The 16,476-nt window shown below is 39.3% G+C and overlaps 1 protein-coding gene across 3 annotated transcripts in view; it reads left to right on the plus strand.

Moving 5' to 3' along the window:
* LARGE1 (LARGE xylosyl- and glucuronyltransferase 1) overlaps positions 1 to 16,476 on the plus strand; it is a 287,256-nt gene that overhangs the window by 147,588 nt on the left and 123,192 nt on the right. For 2 of the 3 annotated variants that reach the window (XR_008822038.1, XM_056340051.1), the window contains exons 5-6: positions 3,223 to 3,305; positions 13,720 to 13,843. Coding sequence is in view for 2 of the 3 variants with exons in the window: in XM_056340051.1 (XP_056196026.1) it covers positions 3,223 to 3,305; positions 13,720 to 13,843 (207 nt within the window). In the remaining variant the exon portion in view is untranslated. Of the gene's footprint in view, positions 1 to 3,222; positions 3,306 to 12,123; positions 12,274 to 13,719; positions 13,844 to 16,476 lie in introns of those variants that run through there. The other variant, XM_056340052.1, reaches the window with a different exon arrangement.

Raw genomic sequence — 16,476 nt, forward strand, 5'->3', positions numbered from 1 at the left:
GTACTCCTCATTAGCATGGGATCTAAGGCCCAGTTCTTCATGTGGTTTTGGATAATTTTGTCCCATTAATATTAACCCAGAATGAACTTACATGAAATACTGCTTTCAGAAGCAGTTTTCCCTGGTTTGTAGTGGCTAAAGTAATGGTTTGTAAACTATGTTAGCATGGTGTTATTTAAACTCCCTCTCCTAAAGAAGCTTAATTTCCTTAAAAGGCCTTGAAGTACCTGGGCCTGGGTGCTCCCTTAAACTGTTTAAAATCAAAAATAGTTCTCTTTCTGTCCCTGATCTCCAGCCTGTAGGAAGAGCGTGTCTGTCATTCAATTTAAAAAGAGCATTGCAGGAGGATGGATGCTTTCAAGGAGCTGAGTTTAGTCCCACAGTGACTTCTGAATATCCAGGCTAGCATTTGACAACTAGAATTATCATGGATTGTCAACAGCTGGGTGCAAGTGCAGCATGCAGAGCCTTGGTGTGAGTTGTTTGGAGTGGCATACTGAAACAAGCAGACGGGCTGCTGCATGTTGTGGAAGTTGGAACATTCTTTGCTTCTGTGGCTTCGCTCCTAGGTATTAGTTGCAGCCATCGAGTCCAGAGGTTGTGTGGATCACAGTGGCCAGTTCTGCTGGAATGGTGGCACAGTCTTCAAGCCATCTGCAGATGGAAAATGACGAGTTTGAGAGCTGTGATGCTGCTGACCAATTACATAATTTGGGAGCTGGTGCTTACAGTAGTACACTTAGGAGGATGCAAGTTCTTTGAAGTTCTCCCTTCCTCCAGCTGCTACTGCCCTGTCTTGCCAGGATTTGGCTACAGTCAGCTGCTCTCTATCCAAACGTGTACTTGGAACAAGCATGGAGAAAACTGGAAATAAAACTTTTTCATTAGAATGCAAACATCTGCACACAATTCAGGTTGATGACCTCATATTGACTTATCTGTTTTCCCACTGATTTTGTTTAACAGTTCATCAATGAGGGAGAGGAAAGTGAATCAAGGAGAGGAGCGACTGCAGCCAAAAACTTGGGGGAAAAAAAGGACTAGGTTTCTGTCCTCTTTGAGGATTATTGCTCCATCTATAGCTGATGGCAGCAGGAATAGAAGTGATACATAGTGTCAAACAACACAGAGGGGCTGAGCAGAAGGTATGTAGATGCTTGTGTCTCTGAACTGGAGAAGGACATTTGGGAGAGCAGCAAGCATTGTCTTCTCACAGTGCCCTGGCTCCATGAGCATGCAGGACAACAGCACCTGCTAGAAGACAGAAAAGCATGCTTTTCATTTTGAAACAAACTGATTTAGGAAGAGGAGATGTGAGCAAGTCCTTGACAGAATAAACCCTGATTTTGAGGATAGTTGTAAGGTGGAGAGAGTGCCTGTGAGGAGAGCTTTCCTGACAAGTCAAGGTAATATAAAATGTTGTTGACAGTGATATGACAGTCCTATTCTGTCGAAACCCACAAAATGTGTCTGGTCCAGTGTCTTCAGGTAAAGTGTTTAAAGCAGGCATGAAACTATTCTCAGTTAATTTGATTCTAATTGGCATTGAAGGGAAGGATCTTAGGTCTTCCAAAAGGCTGAGAAAGACCAGGTGGCAACCAGAGAGGAAGCAGTGTGTGCAGTGTCAGGAATCTGTGCATCCAGAGGAACCCGTGCCCTTAAGTATGATACAAACCACTGCTGCAATAAAAGTCATTAATAAGCAGTCTCTGTTCTCCCCTGTTGTTATCACAAGAGGGTAACACAATCAATTTTTGCGAAGTGCTGAGCACGCTCAACTCCCATTGACTTTAACATAAATTTAAAGTGCTGAATACCTTTCAGAGCTGATGCCAAAATGGGCTCCAATACTTTACTTCCTCACACCTCTCTGGACAGACAGTTGCCTTATAAATTCAAGTCCTGTTAAAACCTCAGATCTTCAACATGCCTCAGCTTGTGAAGCACACTGGGGCTGGAGGCAGCTGCAGTGTTCATGTGGGAGTTGCACAATGGCACAGCCACTTGACAATTATGGGATTCAAATTGTGCACTCTACCAGGCGATGTTAATGGATGGAGCTATGGTCTTTTTAGACGTGCCCCAACACATGCCACCTCTATTGTAAATCTGCTTCTGCTACAAGCCAGGCTTTGGGAATCTATGACTAAATGAGGAGGCAGGACTCCTCATTTGTTCTCTGCGTAGTGGGCTTTCTGTGGAAAACGAGAGCTCTGTGTGTGAGAAACCAGTTAACCAAACTTCAAATGGAAGCCAAATGAGGCTTCCCTTCAGTTTCACAGCTGCGTCCCCAGTCGCAGCTTTGTGCTGCCAGCATGGTGAGCTCTCCTCATTTCTGTGACCACTAAGAAACCAAAAATACAGAAGCTGGAGTCAAAACTTGCTGAGATTAATTTTCTTTTGTCCCCAGGGAATAGCAATGCCTACTTTTAAAACCAGAGAAGAGTAACTTAACAGCATTTTTCAAATTACTACTTAGTACCTTAATAATAATGACGAGTAGTGCCTTTTCAATTTTCCCTTTCCTCTTGAAGAGATGAGTAAACCTCCGCCTCGTATAAAAGGGAGGTGAGAAGGCACAGAATAAGTGATAATTTAGCAAGGTGCTGGGGTGGGGAGAAGGTGTCTGGCAGTTTATATTTAACTTCACATTAAGGCTGCCCAGTCCAGCCCATACTAGTAGTCACAGGCAGGGAAGTGACCACCTGCCTTCAAAGCTCATGTCCTATCTTATCACTGGGATGCACTCAGCCCCTGCAAACTGTCCCGCTCATCTGTCAGAGCTTGCTCACTCTCTGCTTAGTAGCTGTCCTTAAGACAGAAATAATGCAAAATTTCTAAGAGCATATCAGCTTCTAATTATCAGATGTAATTTTAAACTTCAGAAGGTTAAAGTGTCTGCATGTTTGCATACTCAGAATTTTATGTGCTGCTACCTGTGTGTGTGTACATATGCACACACATATGCTCTTAGCTAATAAATGCAATTCAGACATCTGATGTAATTTAGGGATAGTAATGACTTTGGAATGATGATGGTGCTATAACTCAATTAAGATGTTTTTAACAAACTGCCTCAAGTGGGCTGCAAACAGCTGCAAAACGCCCACTCTAATTGCCACACTAAATAATAGTACTGTCATGTATGTGCTGTCCTTAACGAATGATAGAACACAGGAGCAGGCTTTAATTTTTGTTCTTTTTGTTCCTTTTCTCTCGCAGACCATCCACGTTGCCATTGTTTGTGCAGGGTACAATGCCAGTCGGGATGTTGTCACACTTGTCAAGTCTGTCTTATTTCACAGGTAAAGGTGGTAGCTTTCTTTTCTTGCATATCTGGTTATGTCTAAGCAAGCTCTTTTTACATCTATCCTCCTACTTTAAAAGAAGGTCACAATCTATTCCCTGGTTGCTTTTGCTTTGGGAGGGAGGAAGGATAAAATTTATGTCCACCACAAATAGATTCACTTATGTAAAGATTTCTACAGTGAATTAGAGGGATCAGAGATCCACTGGCTACCCCTGTTGCACTGTGGGAATAGGGGTAGTATCTATCTGTACTGTGAAGCATCTGCATGCTCCTGAATGTTGTAAAATGATAATAATAGTAGTAACAGCACTGGATTCATTTAGCCTATTTCTCATATCAGTTTATGGCACAGGTGTAGATGCTAATTTGAAAGTCATACACATAAATACCGATTGGTTACTTGACTATCCCAGCTTCCCATTTAGGCATTTATTTTTGAAGTAAACCTGTTACTATAGGCACTATTATTTCATTAAAGTCAGATTATTTTTTCTGGCTTTGGATGGGCTACTTAGACCCTGTCAGAAGTCTGCAACCTGGTTTTAGCACATGGAGCACAGTTAGATCCCAAAATTGAAAGGCAAAATGTACAATGAAGACAGAATAACCTATTCCCTTAATAAACAGCAGCTCCAGAAAAAGAAAAGTGGTATTAAACTATATGTGGGTGTATGTGTATATCCTTTGTCCAGTTCAGTATAGTCCCTCAAGAGATATTTGGCAACAGTGTTGCAGAAACTGGATTGAAATAAGGAAATGATCAGACTGACTCAAACAGGAATAACAGACTAATAAAACATGCATAGAGTATAAAGAATTTTACTAAGGAGGTAGTTTCAATATGCTGCTTTACATTGAATGATAACTTTATACCAGGGAAGATGACTCTTATTCGTCTCATGGGCTAGTATCTTCTTACTTCTAGCTGGAGTGACGCATTCCAGTCCCTCTCCTTGCTCCTTATGTTTACCTCCAGTCCTCTGCTGAAACAGTCCTAGTAATCACTCCCTTATAATGGTTTTAGTACACAATGTTAACTCTTACCCATTTTTGGTATATTTTCCTCATAGAGGAATGTAAATGCTTACCTTGTAAAATGTGGAAAAAGACTCGGTAAGTATTAAGAGGTTGGCTAGAGTGCAGGTGGAGAGGGGAAATTCTCCAAAATATGAGAGCAACTTTCACTGTCAACACATAGCCTTTGTAAGTCTTTCCAGAAGTAGCATGTTCATGTTATGATGAGGGCTAGGAGCAGAAAAACAATGCTAAAATAAACATAACAAAAGCAAAGCAACTGTAAAAACCTGTATCATGCTCTGTGCAGAATTTTTTTCTGAATGTTAAAATCTTGTTAAATTTTAAAACTATATCTATTTCCAATTAGACTTCTGAATTATTCAGTGTAAACTGGCTTTATATTGCAAGGATGTGGGGCATTTTGATTGTTGTTTCTAAGGGATTTCTTGCAAATATGCATTTTTATGGTGACGAGTTATCGTAGTGGTTAGCTTATCACCATTTTTCTCTCCTAGTACTTGCATCCATTTTGGGAAGACTCCAATCTGTGTGTTTCCAAATATTCTGTAAATAAAAGAAATCTCACAGCTCAAAGCTTTAAAGAGTCTTTTTTTTGTGCTACTTAAAGGAAATGTCTCTGTTTTACATAAGCCACTCATCTGAACAATGAGCAAACTTATAAACAATTTGCCATATAATAGCACAAACCGAACACTAAGGGGAAAACAAAGGCAATCAACATTGGTATTTCTAACACTGGTGGATTCTGCCCTTGGCAAGAACATATTTGCTGTTTGGCTAGCAGTACTGCTCATCTCAAAAGATTTGCCTAGCTCAGCAGAGGTGATCAAGGTTAAGTCCGGTATAGCTAATGAAACTTTAGTACAGTTAGTTACATTCAAGATAACCTATCTCACCTGTTTGCTGAAAACATACTTAAAAGACCAATCTAAGTCCCTTCCTGCCTAGAACTAGCTTTTCTCACTAAGCATTAGATTGTTCACTAGAAAGGGAAGCTGTTCCCAAAGAAGAGACAGATCTTCTTACAGACATTTCTTCCTTCTAGAAAATACAGGCTACTTAAGCATCTCTTGATGCTATGGCTACATGTGCAGAGGGCCATGCCTCAGGAACACTCTTTTCTTGGATCTTTATCTTTGGAGTGCAGTTGTGAAGAGGGCTGGAGAATAAGCAATAAACAAACAAACTTGGCTGAAAATTTATTTAGAGCCAAGATTCCTTGCTCTGGTTGCCATGTGCAGACAATGTTATCTTGGAGACTAGCATGCACTTCAAAAATTATGATTGGAAAGAAGGCTTCTTTTATTTGCTAGGATGTATTTCATTGTAGGAATGAAGGATGGAGACAAGTCATGATATGCATTAGGAGGATTGAATTAGGAGAGTTGGAGGTGATTGGTTCAGATAGTAGATGCTTCATGACATCAGTAGCAAGTTCACCATCTGACTTGAGGATCATCAGTGAAAACAGGCATGGAGATGTCTCTTCTTCTAACTCCTAAATATGCGCCAGGGAATGCATCCTAGCTGGCATTGTCCAATAAGCCAAGCCAAAGAGACATTTCAAAGGACTCTAGGTTTCCAGTGGAGGATTTTGCTTGTTCTATCCTGATCTCTAGAGTTAGGCTACTTGTCCTTCATTTATAGGATCACCACATTCAGTCTCAAATATAGTTTTGCAAAAGCAGAGCAAACATGCCTCCAAACGTATTGTCAAGGAATGTTTTTTTTTCCATATTTGAAGTTTCTAATGATCAATGTTCAACCAAACCTGATATAGAAGGTGCAGAATTTGCCTGTAACAAGAGTGTAGGAAAGTGTATTGTATACTTGAAGAGGCTTGTGTAGAAGTCACATCTGTTACTATGTAGCCAGGTACATTGTGGGTTCTCCTTGGGCACCTCAATCCTGCCCTGCCAACACCTTGACTACAACCTACTGGTTAAACAGCCTCTCAAACTAACCACACTTGAATATCCTTGCCTATTCCTGCTGCAGTTCACTTGGTGTTTGTTGTAAGAGCACTGATTTCAGTGAAATCTGTCTGGAATTCATGGAGATGTCACGCGCTCTTACTGGCATTTCCATCTAGTTTAGTAATTAAAGCATGTTTTACCTGTACATTTTGATACAAAAAGAGGCATCTAAATTCCCTACTTCTGTAAGGAATCCCTACTTCTCTAACAGAAAATTTCTGAGAAAAGGAGGCTATGTCAGTCTAATCATCTTCCTTCCATGCATTAACATATTTGTTATACCCCCACTTTGAGCTAGAGTGCTAGATAGAGAGACACAAAACAGCAGGGATGCTGGGTCATTAAGAATAAAAACTACAGGAGTTTCTATAGATGGAGTGTGCTGTCTCTTCTCTCTTGCATAAATGTGCAGCAGATCCTGCATATTGAATATTTCAGCTCTTGCCAGGTCTAAAAAAACAAGTTTCTGATTCTAGTCATACTATATATATTGTGAGACTCAGGCAAGCTTCTTGTTCAAACCATTTGAGAAACAATACCTGTCTTCAGGTTCCTGAGAGTGGGAAGAGGAGAGTAAAGGGGTGTTGTGGTTGATTCCTTGTAAGAACACCATAGTTCAGAAATGTGTTTTATTCCCAGTGGAAAAGGAGCTTGATTCCAGTTTTGTCTTTAGAAAACGTATGCTCACGCCAAAAAATCCCAGCAGCTTTTAACACCCAGTTTGACATAACTGACAGTCTGTTCTCAGGAGGAGACTCAGCAGAGCTGGGATAGTGCAGAGTTAGCAGAGTCTGATAAATATGCATTGGCAGTGCTGCACAGAGGGAGGCTTGCAGAATGAGTACTTAGTCCTAGTCTGCAACTTTCCTGCTTTCCTCTCTTGGGCATCTACTTCCTAATTATGACAGATTTTTAAAATCTGTTGCAGGGGTGTAAAAAAATTCTCTCTGAGCCAGTGTAACACAGCCAAGCTCATATCACTGTGTCCTAAGTGCAATTTAACTTTAGTTTTTTCCAGAGCAAAGACTAAACACTAAAAATTAAAGATACTGCATCAAATGGGCAGAATGAAATGGAAGTGCTTTTGCAAACAATGCATACAGTAGTATGCAGAAAGCATCTGCATTTCTTTTTCAAAACTGAAGCAGTGTCCTGTAGCTAATAACTCTCCTTGAAACTTTTGCAACTACTGGTCCAAGTTACATTGGTCATTTTCAATGTTGCACTCAGTTTGTGAAAAAAGTAAAGCTTACAGTGCCACCGAAACAGCCTACAACTTACGTTTCATATTGCAAAGATCATTTCTGTCTCTGCTTAGGTAAGTCTAGACTTGAGTAAGAGTGAAAATTATTTTTAATGTACTCTCTATCTTTTTCAAAGGCATGCTAAACACCATGTTTCATTTGGGAACAAAGAAAGGCCAAAATTACACAATTCTAATGTGTTGCTGGCAGCAAAGTCAACCTGAGAATCTGTGAAAAACTGACTTTTTTTTTGTGCCACCTAACACTGGCTTGCTCTTTGTTTTTTGTCTGCTATGTTAGTCCCACTTTGGGAAGTCATCATGATTACTTCTTTAGCTGTATGCTCCATCTGTCCTGCAGCAATAGTGGCACAGCAGTGGCGGTGGGATCTTGTAGTGTAAACAAAACCAGTCAACTGAACAAATGCTTTCTAATATGAAGTAGGCTCTTCACTTTAAGAAAGCTGCTTACAGCCTGAAAGTTAAGCATATGTCTAACCATTTTTAAGATTAGGATATGAACCTGTGTTATAGATTGTTGTATGAATAATAAACTTTTTTTTTTTTTCCTTAGGACAAATGGAATAAGGCAAACCAAATGAAAATCTAAATTAAATGAAAAAAGATGACGTGTAATTTCCAATTTAGAGTCACTAGTCAACACTGGCTGATAATTAAAGCTTATGTAATCTAATGGCTTTATTCCATGGAGACCACTTTGCCTTAATGGAGTTCATTTGAGAATTCAAAACCTTTGTTATGGTTTCCAACTTTTCAATCATGTCAATCTATTTTCTGGGAGATTCCTCTGGCAAAAACTATAAAGCATGAACTGATTTCTCTGACCCATATAGATATATCAATAATGCACACTGCTTTTTATATTTTCTAGCTGTCCTGACAATAGAGGCATAATGGAGAAAACAATGTTTAAAAAAAATGTGTATGCCCATGATATCTTTTATTATTTCCCAGAGCGCTTCTATAAGTTAAAACAAAAGAATATCCATGAACGAGCAGCTCGCGCATCTTCAAGATCTCTCCAACAGTTTGGGGAGCATTTTAATCAATACAGGATGTGAAGGGATATGAAAAATCTTAATGATTTTCTCATTAAAATTGTCCTGGTATGAGAGAGGGATTGTCATACGGGCATTATGAAAAAAAAAAAAAAATTCCCAAGCTGCCTTTTATAATTTCTGTTTGAAGTCCTTGTAACCATTTTTTACAGATACAAAAGGTATTACCTTGTTGTGCTTCCCTTAAATAGGTTTTAGAAATAAACCCCCTGGGCCACTGACCTTTTTATATTCTTAGAAAATAAAATTCCTCTGTTGCAGAGAGAGAACTGCAACCAAGCAGCTGCTTTTTGAATAGCTAACAATTGAGCTATGGAATAGTACAGAACGGAAGAGTGAGTCTTGGTTCACTACTCCCTTTTTCAATTGTAGATTTTTGTATTTAACTCTGGCAGCGGCTATTCAGAAAGAATAGGCCAGAAATGCTTGAGCAAGCAGATCAAAACTCTGATGAAGAATACGAAGTTTTGAAATGCAAAAATAAGACATCATGATTAAAAAAATATATAGAAATTGGTACCGCAGAATAGGCTCCTAAATTCGTAGCCTGACTTTTAAAATTACTGACTTCTTTTCATTCTACTAACTTTGTAGGACCTCAGCAATTCTGAAAATGAGAGCATGCATTTAAGCTCCTATATTTAGGCCTAAGAGCCTATATTTAAGCATCCATGCTTGAAAATCTTGGCCAGAATCTCTTCTCATTCACTTTTGAGGAAAGCAATTTAGGAAAATAAATGTGTGCTCTTTCTGTATAGTGTACTTTGTCAGTGTTCTGATCTTAAGATAAGTGGAAATAATTTAATATATGAAGATTTGCAGTTTTCTAAATAGAGCAGTTAAAACCTTGAGTTTCCACTTGATGGGAAATACCCGTATTTTGAAGTGGCATTCTTCCACATTAAGATGTTAACAAGTCAGCATTTTTCATGTAGCAGAAACTGTGAAAAGTTGTAGTTGGTAAAAATTCAGATGTTCAAAATCTTTGAAGTAAACAAGATTAAGTATTTCTGGACCTTGGGAGAAATTCTCTGGCTGTTTCAGTACCTGCCTCTGAAGTGAGGAACCTACAGAACTCAAGAGTTCAAGGGCTGTGTGTTCTGAAACCCAGGATAATAGCAACCTTGACTTCCAAACATACAAATTTACATGAATACTGTGAATTTTCCAAAACATTTTTTGTTTTAAAGAAGTTTATCAAAATTGTCATATATTGACCTATATTATTCCATAGTTATATATACTGTCACCATTTACTGTATAGTGCTTTCTAACAGTACAAGGTATAACCAACCTCTGCCGTGTGTGTTTTTTTCCCTTTCTTGATGTGCACAGTGGAAGATGAGTTATATAACATAAACATTAAAAAAAAATACAACACACAGATGTGCTTTGAGTTAGTTAGAGAAGTTGAAGTCAAAGGAAGTCCACCTCACATTTAGAATGAGAGAGGAGGAGGTTTGTGTTGGTCATCACTTTCTCTGAGATCTGAGCCCAGGTTCCCTTCAAACCAAGAAAGATGTATTGCACTGGAGTCCTGACACTTAGGGAACTGGAAAGAAGCTTCTGGGTCGTCTCATTAACTCTGCTACTATTGCAGGAAACCACAGTGTTTAAATCCTTTTCATAGCTTGATCTACCCTCACAACAGAAAGAAGTTGGGTTTTTCTTTAGCTAGAGCATCGTATTTTTCCAGTTTCATGCCACTCAACTTCTACTAGCAAACTTTGGTGTCTTCAGCTGCTCATTGATCTTCTTCAAAGGCCCTGTCGCCCTTCCTTGTTACCCAAGTGAGGGACTCTCAAGCCTCCCTCTGGAAGAGTTAGGTATCTCCCCCTGCCTTTCCCAAACTTTTAAACTGTAACTGCTAAATGCCTGTGAAGGATAGCTCTCCCCATAGCTTTCTCTTAACTTCTCGTAGGAACCAATACAGATTTCAGTATTATAAACCTCATATCCCAAAATGTCTCTGTCCCAGAAGACCAGTCTGAAGAGTGGAATAGCATTCACTGATGCCATATGGTACAGCAGAACATCTGAGTCTAACAAAATGCAGGTTTCAGTGGAATCTTCACAATATCGTGATTGATGCCCTTAATTCTTACAGCCAGAGATTCAGTCATGTTGGCAAATAATGATGACATCCCTTTTCCATATGTCTTGAGAAAGATTCCTCATCTTACAGAATCTCTTCTGTATCTTTTACAATGGATGTTGGTTGATGTTTATGCTTCTGAACTTGTTTCATTAACACTTTGAAGCAATCCATATCTTTTAGGCTTTGCATGTTGAAGACACCAGAAGAGGTAAAAGATGTCATCTGTGTGTATGCTAGTAGTGTTGCCTTCAGAAGGCATTCCAGGTTTAATCTGTTGAGTCTGTGCTCTGTTGGCTTCTAGCACCATGCTAAAACTCAAATTTAACATAGCTAAAATCTTGTCTGGAGTAAAATTTTCTGTGGCTGAGGCACATTTAATTGTAGATGTCAGCAGGTCACTATTCTGTTCTAGGGATATACTTCTGTAACTGATAATCTTCTGCTTTGCCTGTGACACATACTTTCCTTCCAGCTGAATCTTTACCATGAGGCTAACAACTTGAAAGAGATTTCTGTGTAGGAGTACAACCACTCCTTTTTTCTTTTTCCCAGTAGGAGCCGAACTAAAGAAAATGTCACCTGCTTGTTCCCATTTAAGCTTCATACACTCTGGGTCATTCAGATAAGTATAAACTGCTACTGAACATCTGAGTATCTTTGTATCAGATTTTTTCTTTTCAGCTAGTGTGTTTCATCTTGAAATATTTTATATCAATTCCATTTAACTAAATAACGGTTTCAAAGAAGATGCAGCTTTCTTGGTTTTAACGGATTTTTTTACTCTTCTTATTCTACTTTGCAATATCTAGATAAATGACCCTGAAATAAAGGAAAAGACATTACTGAAGCACACCAGCTGGGAAGTAGTCCTACCAGATACCAGACTCAGCCTCTGCTAAGCAGAGGGACCTGTATGGGATGCGTATGTTGACATTCAACACATATCTGCTTTGAGATACTGCTTTGCCTGTACCCAAAGCCACTGGTGGTGTACTTTGTTTCTCTTGGCCTTTTCTCTGCTAATGAAATGTATTTCCTGATCACTGATATTTCCTGATTTTTTCTTGGCGAGGTGCCTGGTTACTGCGGAATCTGCATGAGTCAGGATGTCCTCTTCTTCCCTCCTGCTGGGCTGGTGAAGCAGATATAATTGCTGTGATCCCTTTAGCTTGGTAATGGGACACTCAGCAGCTGGCAGCCTGTGCCTTTCCCTCTCCCATCCTCACTCCAGGGCAAGCTGGAGACTAAAAGACCTGTGTCTTTTTGGAAACTGTGTCATGGTTTAGTGTTTAGGATATTGTTAAATGCAGATCAGCTGTGTGTCATGATTATCTCATATATAAGGCTTCTAACCAGCCCTTTTCTGCTTTTCCTGTAAACACAATGTGATCCACAGTGCCCTTGAAGCCAGTGCAACAGCTTCACTGGCATCCCTAGATACTGGATTTGATCTTAGGTGCAGTATTTCTAACACTTCAAAATCCAGCCATGCGTTGCTTCTCACAACAATCTTCAGTTTCTGCTGAGAGGTGTGTTATGGTACTATGTTACACGTATTTTTACTTTTTCTTGTGGACTTTTATTCAGTGAGAAACAGTATTACTCATCAAAGCAAGAAGAGTAGCATTAAAGAGAAAGGCACATATTGTTCATTAATGCAGGAAATGGAGACAGAAATAGCCTTCGTCTTTTGCGTTAAGCCCAAAAGTGTAACAGAAGTACCTTGGCCTGAACTAACATAGATTTCCTCACTTCTTGTTCACACGGCAGAATGTAGTAGCATCAGTCATCTTCCATTTTAACCAGCATCTGAAACTAAATGCTCCTCTTTTTACATGAAAAAGTATACCCATTTACCTTTAGAAGTTTCACAGAAATGAGACTCCACTATTCCACCCTGGGTTTCTGAAGAAAGGTTGAGCCAATGCTGAAATCTAAATGAAGCCTCTGTCTTCTTAGTGGCTTTTGCAAACCCTGTCCTTCTCTGCTGAAAGGGGAGGTTGCTAAGCTAGGGATAAACATGGAAGGCTACAAATTGTGATTAACTTCCACTGGCAGGTTTTGGTACTCCAACCACAGAAGTTGAGTAAAGATCAGACTCTGTTGCTTACTAAAGAGAGAAGCCAGGTTAAGGGATTTTAACATGGTATTTGTAATGTCCAAGTTCACATTACTATAGAAAAATCCATGTACTTTGTCAAGCCCTGCCAATCCTTGCTGATACTGGCTTCACTCATCTTGTTTTGAAGCTTTTCACTTAGTCCAAGTCCTGTAACTACAGAGGTGAACCCAAATCTGCTGTTTTGAAGTAAAGTATTTTCTTTCTTCCGGCTTTCCTTCATCCCTCCTTACCTCTTAGAAACAACCACATGGAGAGATCTCCATCCTGTTCACTGTGCCAGTAGCTAGAAGGTACTCACTGAAACATACAATTTTTGGGTTGCCATGGAATAGCTGCAGATACCCCAAGTTTGCTTTGTAGAAAAGATGCATATAAACTCAGTGGTCCTGGAATTTCACCTCATTCGGGTGATTATTTTTTGACCTTCCACTCCACCCCTACTTCTTTACAGACAACTGTTCTTACTAGAAAGATAAATTATGAGGTTGACCTAGAAACTGAAAGCAACCCTTTTACAGCTCAGATCCCCAAAGGGGGATTAACCTGGCCTTCTTTTAAGGAGCTGGGAGAAAGGACCAGATCCTTAACTGATACAAATCATCACATTCCACTGAAGTCAAAGGAACTATATTTACAACCACCCAGAAACTGATCCAACATTTCTGTTACGGTCATGTTTATTCAAATTTTAAGTGTCTCAGCATTTTGGCCACAGAGCAGGACTCCACTGAACATGCTGTACGCTTTACCATAAGACCTTAGGCAGAGATAAAGATTTGTAAGTTCTGATGTCCTTTTACAATAGCAATTAGAAACCTTTGAAATAATGCATTTCTCTCCCTTCTCATATTAGGCGAAACCCACTCCACTTCCACCTCATCGCAGATGCAATTGCTAAACAGATCCTGGCGACTCTGTTCCAGACATGGATGGTCCCTGCTGTGCGAATAGACTTCTATGATGCAGACGAGCTCAAGGTAAAGAAAGACAAACACAAATGTTACTCATACACCTCTGGTTTCATGTCATCCCTTTTTTTATCCATCTCTTCGGATTGGTGACTTGTGAGAGAACTGCTGGCTAAAATATTCTCCCTGGCCAAAACTAATTCTGACCCACATGATGGTAACCCCATTTACACATAACTAGAAGATACTAAATAGCTAAAATCAGTGCAGTTTCTCTGCTAATAGAATATGTTGTTCAGCAGCTTAGAATTTTACCTGCTATCAAGAGGATTCTGGCTGCCTCAGTTCAATTGCATCTGATCACATTATGTTTTAAGGATACTTCTTTCTAGTAGCAATGGTGGAATCTGAAGTATCGTGTTCAATAAGGCCAAGTCTGTTACTGGAAACACTCAACTTCCCTGCATAATACTATAAGTACACACACTCTGACAAGTTCCAATATTATATCTTGAAATAGCTACCTTTCTTATCTGTATGCCCTTTTGGAAGGAATGAATACAAAGAAAGGCAAGTTCCAAGGGGAAAAAAAAATCACTTACTCAAAGCATAAAGTGATTATCTCTTTTCATAGTTACAAAGTTTAAATTAGATCATGGAAGCACAGCATTAAGTTTGAGCTGCACGTTTTTTAGCTGTGGAGGTAGAATGAAGTATGCAGATTTTAGCATTTGGAGTTGGTGGCAGTAATTTGTATGATTTATCAGACTGTTCTGAACAGCACCCTGAAAAAAGGAAAAACAAAATTTTGCAAATTGCTGTGCTAATTAAGGGGTAAATTCAAAGCATATCATGTTGCAGAATCTTGAGTGCAAAAAGTTGTAGAACAAGATGGAAAAGGGAAAAAATGTTTCTTGAGAAAACTATTTTGTTTCTAGCCGTTTTTATTGTTTTATTGGTCTTTCTATATAAAGCCATAAGCTGATATTAACCTAATTAGCTAGATATCTCCCTTCTGTTCCTTGTAGCTTCATAGCAAGGAGGAGGTTTGTTCTTGTAAATCTTGTACATGTCTATGTTACATGTGCTTTTCTGCAAATTGTAGGGTTTTACAGTGCTTAATTAGCCTCTCAGCTGGGGAAGACAGACATCTTAGTGTTTTCCTTCTGGTCATTTGGGTATGGTCCAATCTAGTTAAGTAAATAATAACCAAGAGAGCTTACTTCTATGATCCCCAGCTTGCTGATTTATAGGCAAAACACCATGCAGATATGAGGCTACAGAGCAAAGTCTTGTTTGTCCCTCCTTCGTCACTCAACTTGAATTTTTATATGGCTGGTGGCCTAAAGCAACACTGGACTGCCTTGCATGTAATCCATGGGCTCTAGGTTGCGGACTACTTTCTTACTAGATGCAGGTATTGATGCAGAAATACATCTTTCCAGGTCTGCCGCTCTTGCTTAGAGCTCATCATATTGCATACCAAGCAATTTCCCTGATTTCAGTAGCCAAAAAACAGTATGAAATAGTACTCAGCATAGGTGAACGTGACAGACACTGCCAAAGGACAGCAAAGAGTTGTAAATATAAATAGAGTTTTAAAAAGCCAGGTGTGATGCTGGCTCACGTCCAGATCAATCTGCAAGTTTTCGCAAAGATGGAGGAGCCGTTTACGGACAGCTGTAGGAGCTCATCTCATTTGTTTCCAGCATAGCCTCTAGAACAGCTTTAATGATTCTTTTGGGTTCATGTATTTCACCTGTATTCTTGGGAGTTATATTATGCTGTCCAGTGTTAGGAAAACATAGAGCCAATACTGGATTGTTTACTAGAAAGTCTACCTTCCTCTAAAGTGGTCTATGAATCCAGTGTTACAATACGTACTGTGTTTCAGCTTTAATGACCCTGCATAGTTCTTTTTTAACCCTGTAATCAATACCAATTGCTGACATTTAAAAGGGTTTAGACTGAACAATAGCTCGAGAATTTTCTGCTTAGCTTTCATTCACCAGTGTTTCATTAGTTTGGAATATATTTTAGCTGCCTCAGAAAACGTTTCATTTCATATTTGTTTTTTTCCCTTTGGGTATGTATGAACTTGCAGCCTCTTACTTGCAATGGAGCAGGAGCTGCATGTTAGCTTAAGCCCTGAAGTCCGGGGAAGAGTCGCTTTTCTGCTCCTGTTCCTGCTCAAACAGTGCAAGAGAGCATATAACATTAGATCCTCCATAAATATTATGGATGCTTTATTGTTTTCAAGTAGCTATTTAGAATTCAGGCAACAGGTTTTTTTTCACTAGAGTATTAATTCTGTAAAAGACAAAATTTGGAGACTAAAATATTTGGCAATGTTTCTTAACATACCCTGCAGTTCTTAAAATACTTGCCATTTAGCTTAGAGCAACCAGTGTCTTGAAGGAAGGTGTAGAAAATAAGGCTCTGGAGTAGATGTTTACTAGGTTTTAGGTTTTAAAGAACTTGAGGTTTTAAAATCTTTCAGGTTTTAAAGAACTAGACACTTCATTGCAAGAAAGGGAAGACAAGATATCAGTGATTATCCCAGCGTTTCTAGGGCCAGCAAACCAACCAACTCTGTCTGCTGCTGTGAATTAAGCATGTCAGATGTTCCTTTTAATATTTAGAGAAAACATTTTTCTTTTTGCAGGGTGACACAGCTGTGCATGTTCATCCTGCACCACAAA

This window comes from Falco biarmicus, chromosome 5 (assembly GCF_023638135.1).
Source record: "Falco biarmicus isolate bFalBia1 chromosome 5, bFalBia1.pri, whole genome shotgun sequence".
Taxonomy (NCBI): Eukaryota; Metazoa; Chordata; class Aves; order Falconiformes; family Falconidae; genus Falco; species Falco biarmicus.